The sequence below is a fragment of the Falco peregrinus genome, chromosome 7 (assembly GCF_023634155.1).
Source record: "Falco peregrinus isolate bFalPer1 chromosome 7, bFalPer1.pri, whole genome shotgun sequence".
NCBI classification, from domain to species: Eukaryota; Metazoa; Chordata; class Aves; order Falconiformes; family Falconidae; genus Falco; species Falco peregrinus.
This window is the reverse complement of record NC_073727.1, coordinates 29900029-29918021: the sequence shown is the minus strand read 5'-3', so window position 1 is coordinate 29918021 and position 17993 is coordinate 29900029. Positions and strand designations below refer to the sequence as shown.

At 41.8% G+C, this 17993-nt stretch overlaps 1 protein-coding gene across 2 annotated transcripts in view; it reads right to left on the bottom strand.

Moving 5' to 3' along the window:
• The window catches only part of DCBLD1 (discoidin, CUB and LCCL domain containing 1), a 49612-nt gene that overhangs the window by 23378 nt on the left and 8241 nt on the right, over window positions 1-17993 (bottom strand). For both annotated transcript variants that reach the window (XM_055810846.1, XM_055810844.1), the window contains exon 2: window positions 9818-10030. In XM_055810846.1, coding sequence (XP_055666821.1) covers window positions 9818-10030 — 213 coding nt within the window. The remainder of the gene's footprint in view (window positions 1-9817; window positions 10031-17993) is intronic.

Genomic DNA, 17993 nt, shown 5'->3' with positions numbered 1-17993 from the left:
GAAGATCACAAACAGGGTACCTCATTTTCAAGGACCTGTGTGCCACAAGCCAAACTGTAGTATAAGGCAGTACCACTTGACTCAGAACCTGTCTTGATTTATTTTCCCTTAAAAACATCATCGTACTATTGAAGTACACAGGTCGAGTCCCTAGAGTTTTAAACAAAAAGAGAGGGGGAGAGAGAGAGGATGATGAAGGGAGCAGGACAGGGAGACAAGAACCTTGAGCTTACACTGAATTAGATAAGGGGTTTATAGCTACAAACTGCAGTATCTTGGAACACTTTGGGACACTCCTTCCTTGTGACAGCAGGCGCGCCCAGGACTCTTAATAATTACCTTTTCTTTTTCAGAAGTCAGTTCCTGAGGGGAGCTTTCTTTTGAGATTGCCACAGTTTTTGCTTTTGCCTCCTGTCACCACACCTGGGTGGCAAACGCTTGTCCCTGGCTGCCCTCAGGAACAGATGACACAGAAAATCCAAAGCAGTCTGGGTAGACTTTTCTGAATTTATGAGGATACTTACAATGTAAACTGCTAAGAAGAGACTTTTGTAAAACATCAAGCTGTTCTGTTTCCCAAGAGAAAAAACAAACAAGACCCTTCACAAGCCCTGAGCCCACCTGTTCTGTTAAGGTTAATGGCAGCTTTTGTGTCCTAAAGGAAATCCTCCAGATGAAAAATGATCACTTGCATTTTTCCTAGATAACCTCATTTTATTGCTGGTGGGTACTTTAGGGCAACATGGAACTGACTTTTGAAGTACAAAAAATTACAGTCACAGCACAACATGAATCTGATGAGTGGTACCCTTCCTAACAGGCTCCTAAGAGCTTCTTCATTTTGCTTGATCCCGTTGGGAGGATCTCTCCTGAATACTTCATTGGCCTTATAACAACTACAAGATCAGCCTACAGAGTAGCCCAGTCGGATCCAACGACAGCCAGTTGTCAGCAGAACTGGACAAACCAAAGGAGGAAGTCTGTCTTTTGGCTTATAAAAATCATACAGCGAAGCCAGGCAGGCAGGGAAACAAGCGACAAGTGTGACATTTCCCTGGAGTACTCGTGTTTGAAAATGACTCATGACTTAGTCAGAGAAAACAATGTCTATAAAAAGGGTTAAACAAATTGCTTAGGAAATGAACTTATCAAAAAGACAGCATCTGACACTGTGTCATACCAGACAACTGCACGAGTGATTTATTTGAGAAGGTCTTTTGTGTCAGATTGCAGTGGGAGAAGTAAAGTGCTAACTTAGATTATTTTTTTTTCAGGAGAGAGAAAAGGGAAGAAGACAGGGAGGCATCACATTTCTTCAAATTAAAACACCTGAGAAAGCTTTAGTCCTTTTCTTCCCTCATGGACTGTCTCTACATATTTTCTCACAAGTGCTCTCTGGCTCTCTCCCTCGCAGCCATTGGCAGTGACCTATCTCCTCTGTAGGTATAATTGAGATGGCTGATTCACTCAACCACACACTGGCTGGATCAGGGCTTATGTGTCTCCTCCAGCAGCAAGTCTACATACGTTCCAGATAATTATACAAAGAAATCACATGTCATGAGCAAAAACAGTAAAATAAAATAAAATAGTCTAGACACATAAGAGTTTTATAATCCAAACAAAAGCCAAAAATTCAGAAACAATCAGCTTAAGAAATCAGCCTGCAATGCCTAAAGACAAGTTTCTACTTTTAAGTAATAAATACAAGAAGGGTTACCAGGCTATTACTGCCAAGAGAAGTTCTGGTGCACTGAGAGATTCCCATCAGTAGCTCAAAACTAAGGAGGCCCAGGATTAATTCCTTAAAGGATATAGAAGCAAGAAAGAGCATACACTTTCTGGTGGAATGGATGAATGAAGGAAGAAATATTTTCCGTAAGTTTATCGCTTTTCTGCATAGACTTGGAAAGAAAAAATAGGGGGACATCTATCATTACTACAAAACATTCACTTGTTCTTTCATTGCAAACTGAGGAAGCCTTGCAAAATATGTCAACGCATTTCTTCTCAGTAATTCAGGTAATACCCTATCAGCACTACACTCCCAGGTCTTCAGACTTGCCTGAGGTCTAGCACAGTTTATTTCCATGCTATCAAATACAGAAATGAGAGCTGAGAGGTAGGGTTTAGAAAAACATATAAGCGGTATCTCACCCCTCTATTGCTGTTCTCAGAGAAACCAAGGAGACACCCGTTTGCCTTAGAGGTTCTTTACTCCCTGAAAGAACTAGAGACACATGCAGTCTGTATTTAGAAAAAGGTGGTGGTCCACTCTTTTCAGTGCTTATTGTGTTTAAAATGACCAGTATAAGCACCTTTCTGATTTGATTTACCCAGAATATTGTTTTAGGTTTAGCTGCACCTCTCTCCATTTTGCCAAGGTTTTGCTGAGTAGCCTTTTTAACCTTTTAATTCTCTTCCAAGAAATTTGCCAGGAGGACAACTAGTAATGCTTAGAAAATAAAACCAATTCAGGGCCAAGACAATTCTTTGGGTTTAGTTTTGACTGATAAGAGAATTGTACGCTTTCATCTGTTTTCCAATTCTCTTTAAAAAATAATGTCTTTGTTTTTAACCACAGGTACTCTTTCCTATGCACTTCCATACAGCAGTCCTCCATTTCCGCTAATGTAAAGCCAGAGAAAGGATAGTCTCCCAGGCTCCGTGATGTGCCTGAATTAGATGCACTTTCTATATCCACAGCAACACCTAGATTTCTTCTCCACTGACTTACCCATTACCTTGAATGCACATATTGTGAGATTTTATAGACATTAGAAGATTAAAACCAATCAGCATCTGTGCACATTAGACTTCATCTTAAAACTGTATTTACTAGTCAGTATTTTCCACTTGCAATTGAGGTGACAAAACCACTACTTTATCGACTACTTCGAAAACTCACATGTTCCCTTCTTCTCTGTCCATTCCACCTAGGATTTATTGATTTCCCCAGGCTGTCTGTATGAATACTGTACAACCATAGCGGAGAGGAGGGATGATGGAGAAAGCCTTGGTTTGTGTCTGGTATGAAAATGAGAAACTTGTTTATAGGGGTTCTGCTAACTTCTACTGCAGCATTTGGACTTGACTCTGGATAAATATTTAATTTCTGAACCTGGGACTAAGCCAAAAGTTTTTTAAGATCCCTTTTGAGAACTGCCAGATCACGTTATCAGTTTTTCATCTTCTAATGTTAGTTTGAGGTGGGTTGTTTTGCATATTTGGCTTGAAAAACAAGTCATGAATGCTGGTCTCTCTCCCTGCTTCCTGTTAAAGTGACTCGGCTGGAGCTCTGCTGGGGTAAGCAGGCAGGTTTATTTACTAAGAACAAAGAAAAGCATTTGATTTAATAAACAGATGTGCTACATGTCATGGAACTGAGTAGGTATTTTCCATATTTCAGTACTGCTACAACTAGATGCCAGGTCCTTTTCTTCCTTCTGTGTCTCATTAACGAGCTGACCCCACCATGGTTCCGTCTGTTCGCTACAGATTCTTTAATATATATGTTTTTTTTAAATTATGCAGGAGAGCTATTAGGAGCCATGGGATTTCAAATGTACCTAATTTAATATTCTCGATAATTAAACTAACATTTAATGTCGTCCAGAACTTCTGAGGTGTTAGTACGGTTTAGGCGGCTTACATGAAATACTTTTATTTTGGAATCACCGCCTCCAAGCAATATTAACATCCTGCAAGATACAGGGTAAATTGTCTCGTGGATATCCTTTGGCTGGTTCCTCTGGAGACTGAAGAGACTATTTTACATGTTGTTTATATTTTAAATGTTAGCAATAGTCTACTGCTTTTGTCTTTTTCCTAATAGTGTTGTTTTGCAAATCTGACGATCTTTACTGCATTGTCTGGTTTTATGAGGTCTAGTTTACTTCTCCTGTCAACCAGGCTCTGGCACACTTCCTGAGATTGCTTTGCTGAATTATGTTCCTTTATTTTTTCTACTTCCCTTATGAAGCACTGTGCCTAGAGGACCCTTCTCTCACACCAGCTGGCAATGCCTACATGCCATTTGTTTCTGTACATCTTAATACTTTCTGCCTCTTCTGTAAGGGTTTTGCTTCCTTTCAAAAGTAATTATTTCCCTCTTTAGCTATTGCATATTCACCTTACTATGCTTGTTCTGCTTTCAAATTCCTCAACTTCATTTGAAATCTGAAGCTTAACATTCACAGAGGTCCTTAAGAAACTCAGTTTAGACATCAATGCATGACATCCTCTGTTCAACAGGGAATCTTCTCCCTTTTTTCTGTCTTTACTTGCAGAGTAAGCCATAGCTAGTGAGCTATGTAGCTCGCTACATGGGTGTAGCAATGATCCTATGGATTTACCTCTCCAGGATTATAATTTCCTAACTTTTGTTTGGGGGAAACAATGTTTAAATTGTGATCCTTACAGTCAGTAGCTTTTCTCAAAGAAAGCAATTTGGAAGTACCTCAGTAGCAGGGGAAGGACAGGGGATGCGAGGAACGCAAATTATACTTGCTTCACGTTAAGAGCTAAAAGCTCAGCCAGAGTGCAAGTCTTTCACAAACAGCCCACAAAACAAGCAAGGACCCATTGCATGAAAACATCTGCATTTTTGAAATTCATCCCCATTCCACCTTCACACAAATGCTTCACTTTGATAAGCAGTAATTCTTCCTCTCCCCCTTACTGAGAGGAGAGGTCTTCTCCACTCCAACCCTGCCACGCACATGCGCAGGGATAACCAATGTGACCCTGCAAGGACATGCCAGGAGATGAAAAGTGCTGCTCTGTGTCCTTTGCAGAACATGGGGAAGGTGGCGTTTAATACTCAGTAGATAGGAGTTGACAAAAGTAGTCAGCATGAGACAGGCTGGTTATTCAGCGTTTAACTCTGTGCACCACAGTCTGACCTCAGCCTGAGCAGAAAGCATTTCTCATTTAAGGAAAAACAAACATAACTTTCAGTTAACATTTCCAAAGGGTTGCCAAAAACTGTGATAAAGGCACCCAAGTAGCGTCAGGCCGGAGAAGTAATTACAATTTAAGAAGGGAGGCTCTGGGCCACCTGCACAGGCTGTAGGTCTGCCTGACCTGCTTGACCTCAGGTGAGACCCCCCACTTCTAACATGGCTGTGGTTTTAGCCAAACCCAAAGACAGGAGCACAGCAACAGTTAAGAATCATTAATAAAGAACTGCAGCTGTTTAACAAAAACCACAGAAAAATACACAATACATTTTATGCAACTAAGAGGAAAAAAAAAGAGTTCATTTGATAAAACAAACACAGACATTCTACGTTGCATAAATCTTTCCAGAGCTGAAACCTTGGGATACTGCAACCACTCAGGCGAAACCTAATGTTAGAAGAGTTCTGACTGTTAAGAAACTGCTCAACTTGATCTTCAGCGAGAACTTGTCTGGGCATTTCCCTGGATTTCCTGAAATACCAGAAACAATACTGTAATAACAAGTTTCCTTTGAGGGGCAAAAAAGAAACCTGGACACTCCCTTTATTCAAGCAAGACACTTATTACAATACATAATAAGGAAAGACCAGTTCGATGAATCCCCTCAAGTCATAATGACAGGTAGAAGGCATCCAAAAAGCGCTCAGTTCTCCTGCACACCCACACCTGTGTGCATACAGGCACATGCACACACTCAGTCAGCATCCGTCAGACACTCATGTATCAGTAAATGCTCAATTTGTCTAACAACTCTCAGTGATGGGGTGCAGGGAGGAGGAAGCATTTTCAGTAATTTCTCTATCTATTTGACGCTACTTACAGGCTATAAATTATGCAAGAACAAGGTAACTGCACTAACTCTCCAAATTATTATTAGTCACTCAGCAGATCTGACATCCACCCCAGAGGAACACATCAACCTCCTACTGACTGCAAGTGAATGGAGAAGTAAGTAGGCACTTATCTCTTCTTTCACCTATCTCTCCAGTCAAGACTAATGATCATCTCACCAAATTAAGGGAAAAAATATTAAGCCATTAGTTGGGGAAAGCGAGGGGAAAAAGTAAGAAAGAAGGGTCAAAAGAGGTACAGAAATCTGATAAAGACATTCAAAGAAACTGACTAAAAGCAGGTCCTGTCGAACTTCTAAAACATTTTTATGTTACACCTTCACAAGTAGTGAAAGTTTTGTTCTTGAGGACTACAGGGCCCGCATAGTTAATCTTGTTTTCACGTATTCCTTTAACTAATTAAAAAATCAGAAGCTCTTATTCAGAGCTCAGTATTTTTAATATGCTCAGCTAATGCTATTAACTTAAGAAGAAAAGCATTTCAGTAAAGGTTGCACCTTGTCTACACCATGACATCATGCTTTATATTTATTTTTATTCTAGATTTTCCTTCTGTGGGACAAAAACCCTCCATATTTTCATCCAGTGCAAAGCTATGCCTTTGAAACAGAACATAATCATCTATTTATTTCCCCCAGAGACAACACGTGCAAAGCTGTGCTAATATTTAAAGGTTTGTCAGACAAAGGTGATTCAGTTTCAGCAAACCTGGTGTTAGACTACCTTTGCTAACTGATGATTAATATTTTCACATCTAAGTCTGGATACAAAGCTAACAGTTTGAAAGAAAAGGCTTGCTACAGGTTTCTTCCTCCTGTGAACATCAGAGGAATAGTCTGCAGAGTAATAACCCAGAGATACAGTGTTCAGCAACTTTATGTCTCCAGTTTTAGAGCTTCATTAAGATTATAAAATGACTTCCTTTTGATTGCAATATTGGAGAAATCTAAATGCAGTGGCTGCTTTCACAGGTCCATCAAAGCTGAGAAGTATCTAAGGTGAGAAGAACTGTAGCATCACATTTGTGTCCCATTGAGCAGGGAGGCTTTAGGAGACAAAACAAGGCTTTTCTAGGAAGGAATTAGATTCATAGTACTATTCTATCAACTTAAAAATTTACGGAATGCTCTGAACTTAAATAAAACTTGCATGTAAGTCACCTAACCCGTAGTCACTGACTTACAAAAGTGAAGAAATCCATGTTATGACTAACATAAATCAATCAATCCATTCATTTATATATGACAGCTTCCCCTTACTACATGGAACATAAATACCCCAAACATGAATTGAGTTACTCCTCGCTGTACTGCATGAATCCCAGCAGAAGGTTATAACGATGAATGAATCACAGCTAAATGTAAAGACAGCACGTGGGAGAAATCTGAAAGGAAAACAATACTTTGTCATCTGAAGACTTGTTTACACTAATTTTATATTTATGCACATAATCTAGTGTTTTGCCTATGACCAATTTCTAAGCTTCAGATACACTCCTCGACAGATGTTTGTATGCATACCAACATTCTCTTTTGTCTTCTGTAGAGCTGAAGAGATCAGCATGGTATTTAAAACATACTTCCCTTTAGACCTTATTGTCTTATAATTGCAAACCTCTTCTATAAAGAGCAAAGACTGCTTGGCTAATTTGAAACATGAGTAACATTCACACCACCAGCTTTCATACTTGGCTTTTTAGGTTTTCCTTTTTAAACCCAGGTCAAATACAGAAAACATGCAAAGATTAGTTTTTAATTGCACAGATGTTTTCAATGCCTGCAAAATCTTTTCAACTCTCCACTGTCCAGTGAAAGATTTCAATGGCAAAGGTCAATATCTTCGTGGCCAAAGGGAAGGTGTCGTCCTGCCTGTAGATGTTCATGAAGAGGGGAGGGTTGCAAAGAGGAGATCTAGGCTCAGAAACAGCTACCTAAAAGGTCATTTAACAGGCTGAATGGACTTCACAGTGCTTACTCACAAAACTTCTTTTGTTTATGTAAATGCATATTAAACCCCAGAGCTATAGCAAGACTATTGAAACAACCGACTTACAGAAGCTCTTATCTCATCTATGAATTCCCATGTGTTTTAAAATACAAGTAATATTATGAATTTATGCATACAGTGCTATTTCCACACTGGTTTTCCATATGGATTTACCTGAATGTAGAGCAGAGACTCTGTAGGTATGCTAGTGGGAAAGTCTACAGCAAGCTGCAGACCACAAAAACCATTACAGATGGTATGCCTGCCTAAGCTATAAAACTTGTTTAATCATATGAGTAAAATCTGCTAATTGTGCAGTTCGTTACTGCGAATGCAAATTTACAGTCCACATGCACCAGACATTACCAGTCAGGTCTGAAAATGGGTGGGGGAATACTTTAAAGAAATTCATTATATGGATTTCATTGCATAACACACAGGTATTTCATGGTTGCAGGCTGAGTAACTGCAGACTGAACTACATGAAGATACCTTCAGGCTGACGTGTAAGGAGCCGGAATTGCCATCAACATCCAAGATTTTTCACTTCAGAAAACAATATATTGATTTATCCTTGTTTCCTAGAAAAGCCTTTGATTACAATTGTCAAGATAGCATCCATAAAAATTGTTCAAAGATACAATAATGCAATACTCATCACCAATCTCTTACTGCCAAGTACAAACTGCTTCAGCTGAACGCAACTCATTACTTACCAATCTGAAACGAAGGAAACAACATAAAAAAACCATCCCAGCACACACAGAGATGTTCCCTATGCTTCAAATCAAGCTCTATGCAAGGCTTAGGCATCAACACGTCACTACCCGCTCTTAGCAAAGGCAATTTCAAAACGTATACTCCCCCATGAGAACAATAATTACCTTTACCTTCCTTTGCAAGCAAGGCTATAATACTTCACCTGATCTTATCTTACCAGATGAGTGATAGGCCTATCATGCTCATGAATGAAAGGCAATCACCCCCTCCTACTACTAAGATATCTTATGAGTCCTCATCTTAGGAGAGCCACACAGTTTATTGAGCCAAGCAATGAGCTGGGTGAGCTGAAAACCTGCAGAGGCTCTATATAGCTCATCTCTTCATCGTCTTTTCCCATTGAATCCATTCTGCTTGTTAAGTCCAGTACAGCACATTCAGCCTCAGCTGACTGAAGGGCTAGAGCCCACTCCCAGCAGGCAAAATTTTATGAACTGTCAATCCATTAGTTTCTTTCTGCAGTGTGGAACTTCTTGCAGCCCTGACTTTAAGTTGGACTTGTGAAAAAGGGTGCACTGACTTGAAAATCAGTTTGACTCTTCTAGAAAGAGCAGATCAAAAGTTTCAGCAACAACTGGCTGAGAAAACTGATTTGAGAATGGCCTCAGGTTCTCCCTGTGGGGGATCCCGTTGTCATTATGACTGTTTTAAGTGCACAGCTGTAGCAGATTACTCACTTATCTTCCTGCGCAAATCTCTCACAGGAGTGCAGACTGGCTGCACATATTTAATGTCTTCGAGTATTAAAGCCTGTATATTAGCAAAGGTTATCAGTGTCTAATAGGTAGCATTAACAAAGGTTACCTCCTCTCTGAGCCCTGAACTGCCTAGGAAATAGAGACGTGCAGGATCATTGGCTCCAGTTTCTCATCTCGCCTCTGTCTAGCCCGTGAGCTACCCGAGAAGGGTACAGGGCCGATACAGATCCACGTACTTGCTCTACCAAAGCTGTGACAGTACGGCTCTGCAGGCCTGAGGGCAGAGCCCCTGCAGTGGATGCGCCAGAAGCAGGCACAAGCCCCGGTGGGCCCCTCCACAGAGCAGCATGGCAGCACCTCCAGCCTTGGCAGAGCAGCACACGGTGCGGTCAGTGGCCTCCCATACTGAGAACAGCACACTTGAATACAAAAAAAGAGGAGGAAAGGACAAAAGCTGACATTTCTTCCATTCTGCTGACCCAGCCTTTACTCACATTTCTACCAGTTCATGCATCAACCACTGCCTTATCTTTTACATACCATGCAATGTTGAAGAGCTCTGGATGGTAAGGTAGCTGGATTCACATTTCTGTGATTCGATATCCAGATCTCCAATTTTTAAGATGAGGCGTTTTCCCGGAGGCACTTGGATTTTCTTTTCACAAAGAGTGTAGTTTGGGTATGTCCCGGGATAGTTCTTGGATGCCAGGGTCCCACTATCCTGATACATCACCATGTGCCCACATCCATCCCCTGCAGCAGGAGAAGAAACAAGGAAGGGAAACAAAACATATTCCTCAATAAAAATGCATAAGAAAATGCTGGTCACATAATCATCTCACGTGCGCTTCCACCTTTTAAAAAAGCATTTTGTTTTACTCCACCTCAGTTATGCTATCGTTGGAACATTGGCAACAAATAAACACAGTCATATTTCTCTTGTAAAGCGGGAGAAAGGAGGGCTGGAAATACTCATGAACTAAGATGTATTTGACAGTCCTGTACAAGCAGAGTCTCTCTGGCTTTCTGTTTTACAGCCAAATCCTACTGAAACTCTGAAGGTGCAATTCCACATGTAATAGGTAGGATGGTTCCTTAAACTGTTTTCTCCCAATTCTTGTTCCACAATTTATTTCCATAGAAAGAACCATCAGAGAGAGGGTAACTGAATCACACATGAAAGCACAGACATGATTTAACTACGTACTGTCACAGACCTGACTCATCTTACTTTCCTGTTGGTTTGCTTGCACCACTTGCACAATACAAAAAGCCCAGGGGGCAAGGCAAAACCACAGGAGGGGCTACAGAAGTGGGACGTGCATTGTTAATGGTACACGGACTGCTTCATGGTAGCATGCCTGGAGATCTAAGTGGTGCCGCTTCCTTGCTCCAGGGGTGAAGGTAGGTGCCCACAAAGTGTGTTTCTGTGGTGCTGTGTAGGAGCCAGCTCAGCTTTGGAGCCTTTCCTTGGTGGAGAGGCATTGGAGGAGCAGCTGCAGCAGAACGCATGACAACAGGAAAAGGTACATGGAAATACATGGAGGGATGTGGGGACGGACATGGAAAACAGGAAGCATCCATGGAGGGGAAGGAAGCAAGTATCAGATAAAAGACCTTGACTACTAAATGAAGTAATTTTTGCTGAACTATTTAAAAGTGTACTAGTAACTTAAAATGTATATATTAAAGCTTAAACCATTTCATTCTGCTGAATCTTCCAAATCATGAAAACTATTGCAACAGTGGAACCAGTCCCATAGATACGGGCATATAACAGGCAGTCCTTGGTTTTAGGTCAGTTAGGGCATCGGCACTATTTACATGAGTCTTGTATTCTGTTATCCTTTATCACTGCAAAACCAATGTTAGTTCCAGAAGTGTTAATAAAATAAAGAATCCTGCAGAGCTGGGAATTCACAATATTCACTTTAACTACCCAAAATTTTACCTTTGGGGATATTTTAGTAAAACTGTTTTGGTCTGTGCACTTCAATGACTATCTGAATTTCCTTCCACAATCTCTAGGAGGAACAAATTTAAAGTTCGATAAGATTATTTTAAAATGAACAACTAAAAATGAAGTGTTGATAAAGAAACGTGCCATACCAGGGGTTGGGGGGAAGGTGGCATGCTGTGCAAAGATAAGCTCCAAGCTATCAAACTTCAACTTGCTACTATATAATTACACTGCCATTTCATCCAACTCACTCAACCACTTTTTCACAAGAAACAGAATTTATTTTGAAGCCTTATCTTTATCACTAGCTTTTTTGCCTACAATTTAATTTTGTCACAGGTTCATGCTTGGAATAGCGGTGAATAGAAGACATAGATCCAAAATCATATCACCATAAAACATATTAATTTTTTTTCAGAGCTCCTTGTTCGCATACTTTAAGACACATCCATTTTTCAAGTTTTTTATTCAAGCATTATTGATTTCATAATACATAGGAAAATGCTCAGGATGAAAGGCAAACTGGCCTCTTGAGCAAATCATCTTTTAATGGAAACTTTCTACAACAGGAATAAAAATATACAGAGTAATACAGTACACAAGCTATCAACTTTATGAACCCAGAGAGGTGTCCACAAAGATCCAAGCAGTGTAAAACCAGATCATGTGCAGCAGGACACAGGACAACCTTGCTGCCTGTGTAGCCAACTGCTGTGTACTAAAAAAGAACTGCCCGTGGCCTTTAATTTACACTGTGTGTTTCTATCAGTAAGCATTTACTTTAGTTGGACTGATGAAAATAAAGTAACTACAACCCAGAACGTGGTTTGCAACTTACCCTTATTGGGAAAGAAAAGGAAAAAACAAAGGGAAAAGTTACACAGCCACAACAAAATGTCATGGGGATGAACTCCTTAAAATGAAAAGTCTAGTGTTGCACAGTCTTCCCTCGCTGGGCTATGTTCTGGCCTGTGTCACATCGGTACAACCCCAAGGACCCATTGTGGTACAAAACTGAAAAGACACTGCTATCATGGTAAGACCCTGACAGCTGTCCAGGTCACAAAGCATTGTATTTCTGCAGAAAGCGTACAGGCAAAACTGGGCACCAGACACCTCAGCCTGCCAATCTCCGTTGAGGTTATACAAGGTCTTGTTCCCAGGGAAACTCCTTTTTTTTTTTTTTACATCTGCCTTTCAGTCAGTGTTGAAGCGTATTAACACCAGAATACCTTTTGAGCTGAGAAAGCATAAATGCTATTTTCCGACTTTTCACTGATGAAGCATGGTCATTCAAACACTCCAGCTGGTGAGAGGCAAGCACAGCACCATCCTGCCTCGTAACATCCCTTGTTGCCTCTGTTCTGTCTGCCTCAAAGGAAAAGGTCATGACAAAAGCTTGTTCACCACAAGAACCAAAGCAGCGTGCAAAAAGTCAGACCAAGCCCTAGTAACTATTGCTTCTTACAGAGAAGCCTGACTGCAGCTCTAAATGTTTAATTTCTCAGCAAGATTACCACAGCAAAATAAAAATCTTGGACTGAAATTTGCTAGGAAATGCACCCTAGGCAAGGAGTGTGAAGGTATGGAGGGAAGGGGGAATAAAACTCAGGATCTGGTAACTCATTGAAAGAGAGATTTAATGACTAAATGTAATAAAAAATTTAAAAATACAATCCCACTATATATCAAGGGCTCAGAAATGAAGGCAAACTGTAAGGAATTCAAAACGTATCCCTGTTCACAGTTTCAAATGAAAAATGTGAACAATAATACCATTAGTTTGGTTCTTAACATTATTTTCCACATTACATTTTGATTTTCAATAGAGATGTATTGACCAAGCCTCAGATATGTTTCCATTTAAAACACAACTGCTTCCCCTTATGAAAACTATGGTTTAAATACCCGATCTCGCACTCTTTTCTATTGGCACAGTTCTTCTGGCTGGAAATACATGTATTCAGCTGGTCAGTTCAATGCAGGATTTCTGGCTAACACTACATTTTCACTTACTGTTTACTTCTAGGAAACTGCTTTCTATCACCCCATTTGGCAAGAAGCTGGCAGCCTTGCCTTGGACATCCAGGTTTCACCACTTCTCACTGGACAAGAGCAAAGCAAAATCTTTGGAGCACAAGAAAGACAAAACACACTTAGATTTAATAAAATCTCTCCTCAGCACCAAGAGTTACTAAAAGCACATCAAACATGCTTTGTAAACAAAGTTCCCACAGGCATTTGAATAAAGATCAAGATCATGGTCTCTGGATCGCGGGTGCCCGCCTGTTGGCCTACGCACAGGTTGCACCAGAGATCACACAGCGCTGGAATGAAGGCTGTTTACCACAGATAAAAATAGCCTCCTACAGCAGAAGGTGGAAATAACTCCCCAAGTAAGAACCACAACCGGCACCTTCTGCCGTTGAAGCGGGCACGCCGCCTGCACCTTGCCCCCTCACACGGTGCTCGCTGAGAGCTGCGCCTGCATGTGAAACCAAACCTGGGAACCTGCCAGAAGACACCAGCACATGTCCCTGTGGGGAGGGCAAGAGGAGGTACCAGGTGGCTGGCAGGCAGCACCATTTCCCATCCTCAGACACATGCATGATGGATGTGCGTAGGACAAGGTGAAGGCGTAGCTCCAAGTAGCTGTGTCTGGGCTGGGTCTGACCATGGCTGCTGGCTCATGGGCACAAGGGCGCCTTCCAGGATCTACCCTGCCCAGGATGGATGTAGGCAATGAAATCGATGCCCACGAATGAGCTCCAGCCCCACACTGTGAGCTGCCCTGGACATAGCCCCAACAGATACTGTGGCTTTAGCAAAATGGAGTTGATCCCAGAAGAAGCAGAGTTAGAGACCTCTGAAAATGATGCTGGTTCCTTCAGGTACCCTCCTGCCACCCAAAATCACCTGGCTAGGCTGACTCTACTCCCACCTCTTCCCAAATCCAGTGCACAGCCAAGCCCTGGCCTCTCACTCCTGTCTCCCAGGCTTTTCCACCCCTTGCTCACACACATAAGGGCACACGTACCCTGCCTTCATCCAAGCACTCAGCACATCACCCTCTGAGTTAGGGAGAAGATTACAGTTTTTCAAATAACTGCTATAAAAAGTTTCCACATGCTGCATCTTTCATGAAACACATTTATACCACTAACTACAAAACAGCTACATAGCATGATATCAAAGTACATTTTCAGAAGCATTGCTACAACATCCTGGCAGCAAACAGCTGCCACCTTCATCCTTCTGATTCACCCTTACGAAGCAGTTAATAACAGACTTGGACTCACTCCAGCACTAAATACGTGTTACACCTAGGTGTGCTCACACACACAGCCAGAAGCTCCCTGTCCTCTTCCACCCCTCTGCGCAAGCCCTGTCAGGCACCAGCATTTCTCTCTCAGCCTCTCTGGCTACAGGCTCCCACTACTTGCTGCCCCTTGGCTGCTGATCTCTTTCCACTGGGATGAAGACACCCAAAGCAACCTAATTTCCCTCTCCGCCTCCTCTCCCCCAGTTTGACATCCTTTGCATGCCCACCATCATGATGGTGCCCAGGACAGGGTGTTTTCTCCCTACCCTGCGTGGAGGCCAGGGTGCAAAGCTAGTGGGGCGCTGCCAGCCTGTCCTTCTTCCTTCCCAACTCCTCCTTCCCTTGAGAGGAGAGAGCAAGAAAACTGAGTTTGTATACCTACATTCTTGATTCAGCCAGAAATCAGCATTTTCTGAAGAGCCACAGCTGCAAATGGACACAGCCGAAGTGAAGAAAATGCCACTGAGTTGAAGGTACGGCTTTGCAAGCTCTGACGAGAAGCCCCACAGGGAGAAGTGAAATTCGCCTCATCTTCCATGTTGCTTTCCCTCAATAACTCCAGCTTATTAAAAGATACAATAATAACTGAGTCAAGAAGGAGTTATGTGCCCGTGTTTAAGAGAAGATTTGAGTTATGCGTAAGAACAGACAAGTATCTAAAAAAGAAAGCAACTCTTTCCAGCCAAACCTGTGCCCTCCCTGCTCATGTGGGATAGGAGAAAAGACCAGGGAAAAACCAAGACTTTTTGCCAGATGCCATCCAAATCCACTGTTGTGGTCTGACAACACTTCAGGTTTTCATACGGCTGCACTAACAGAATCATGCACACTGCGAACACAAACGGTTTGTACCTTCACTGCTCTGAGGTGATGGAGTAAAACCCAGAATTAAGCATTTCATCTCCAATCCCTCCACTGCCAAACCTGCATCAAGAGCATCAGCTCTTCACTGAGCCATCATAATGGGAGAGAGAGAGACCACCATGCAACCATGACCTGAACCCGTCACTTCTCCAGAGAACGATGAAGGTGTCAGGCCTCTGTGCTGCTCCTGGCAATGGGCTCAAGCAGGTAACAAAAACAAAGGGCAACACTGTGGGCCTGAGGCATTACTGAGCAGGTGAGCAACCCCAGTCCCCCTCCCCCGTGGTGCTGGGGTACAGAGCCACGGGCGTCACAGGGAGCAGCAGTGGGGGTGACCACATGCATTTGGGGATTTCACAAACCACAATTTCGGGGCAGATGCCATTTACACCACCTGAGCAGCAGGCTGAGCCCTGTATCTAAAGAAGTATATATATCCAAGGCAGTTTTTTTCAGAAGTCCAGCTTTACATTCTTCACAATATTTTGTGGATACAGCAAAAACTGTTTTCAAATAAACCACTGAAAACTAAGGCCAAGTCTATAATCATCTGAAAAAACAGTGACTGCAATCTTCCATGGTCCTTAAATTAGTATTAATATCTTTTCAAGGGAAGAAGTCCCCCACTTTGCAGTATACTTTCAAGTATACTTTGCAAGTATTACTTTGCAAAATGCAAAATAAATAGTGTGTAAACTTCTTCTTTGAACTGCATTTTCATTTGTTTGACTCCATTAGATTCCCAGGAAACATTCTAATCCCTGTGCTGCAGCAATTCCTCAGGACACCCATTTTGCTGCCCAAGCTAACCAAGCAGTGGCTTGGAGGAGGGCTGAGAGAGCAGGAACAGAAGGTAGAACAGCAAAAGAAAGGAACATTGCGGAGTGCTGATATGTTGCCCAAATTATTTACTTACCGGCTTCAAAGGGATGCAAAAGGAGAAGGTCAAACAAACCACAGTGTGTTTTTCCTCCTCTTCACAGACATTATTACTGTAATGTCCCTCTTAAAGCAGGAATGAAAAAGCAGCAAATGATCTCCAATTGGTTCCATAAATCACAAATTCCCACCGTGTGCCCAAGCTGCCACCCCTCCCGCTGCGATTCCGGCTGCGGGCGGAGGCTGGCTTTCCCCAGGGTGTCCCCTGCTGCCAGCCTCAGGAGATGCTCTGCCTCAAAAATATACAAAGTTATTTTGGTAACCACGTTGGATGGCCATCATCAAGTATAGAAAAAAAAATACTCCTAACAACCATTCTAAGTGTCTTATCCAGCAAAGTAGCTTACATCTGTACTACCGTTTTTCAAAGTTAAGAGAGTTCTACAGCAACTGCAAGCACTGCCACATGCCAGTAGCCAGGGAAATCTTTCCAGCTGTGCTGAGCTACATGGCAGTGACTTTGCAGGACTGCCACAACCAACCCAGGCAGCCTTTACTACCCCTGAAACCTCTCACCTTTGCAGAAGTCTGCAAAGACAAAAACCCAGCAAGATCTGAGATTTTATTTATTTAGCTGCTGAAATGCAAAAACAAAGCAGAAATCTCCTTATAAGCAGCTTCTTCCATCAACAGGAAGTCATGTTCCACCAAAGAGGAAACTTCACACCCAGCATTCAGGTTTGCAACCTTAACAAGTAGGAGAGTAAATCTTACTTAAATGAACACAAATGTGAGCCAGAAACTCATATACTGAAACTCTTCCAGTTTCACTGTATCCATAAAGACTGGATTAATTTTGCTGCTTAATCAAATAACTTTCTGGAGAGCAAGCATCTCATCTGCATACACATGTTAGGGACTTAATGTTGGAATGAAACCTAACACTATCTAGCTACATTCACACATGAGACCTCGGTGATATGACAATTCGGATTACCACAGAAATCACAGTGCCAAAAGGAGACAACGGCAGCTACACCCTGGTAGTCCTTTTTCCATTAATTATTTATGAGGACACAGGATTAAGAACTTGCTGCACTTCATAAAGAACAAGATTCTGTAACACATGAGAGACAAGGTTTACACAAAAATGTAAACAGCATCATACAATTTTCTTGCTTTGCTTCTATTAAATACCCAAATAGTAGCAAACTAGTTTGCCTTTGCTTTTCAGGATCACTATCTAGTTCCATCACAATCTGTGAAAGACAGACAGTACTGGAGTACATGTCAAAAATAAGTATGTTTTAGTCACTGCTTTCAGGACTTAGGCAGTACACCCAAATGTAGTCCTCCACAGAAGTGAGTTTCAGCACTGGAATTTGCTTTTCAGCACTCTAAATACAGCACTCTCGAGCTTGTGGGTGTGAGAAAGCTTCTATGCCTTTTTTACTGCTGCAACAAAAGAGATTTGTAAATTTTTATTTATTTCCTGCATAGCTGCATTTAATATTTGTCAACGCTTTTGTTTATGGAGGTGGCATATTGCTGTGATTGACCACCTCAACACTTTATTGGTCTGTGTGTTTTTGGAAAGAGATATGAGGACAGAGCTATGCATGTATGGAAATTTCAGAGCAATCTTAAGTGCAGAGTCTCCTTTTTGTAAAAGGGAAGTTGATTTTTTGTTT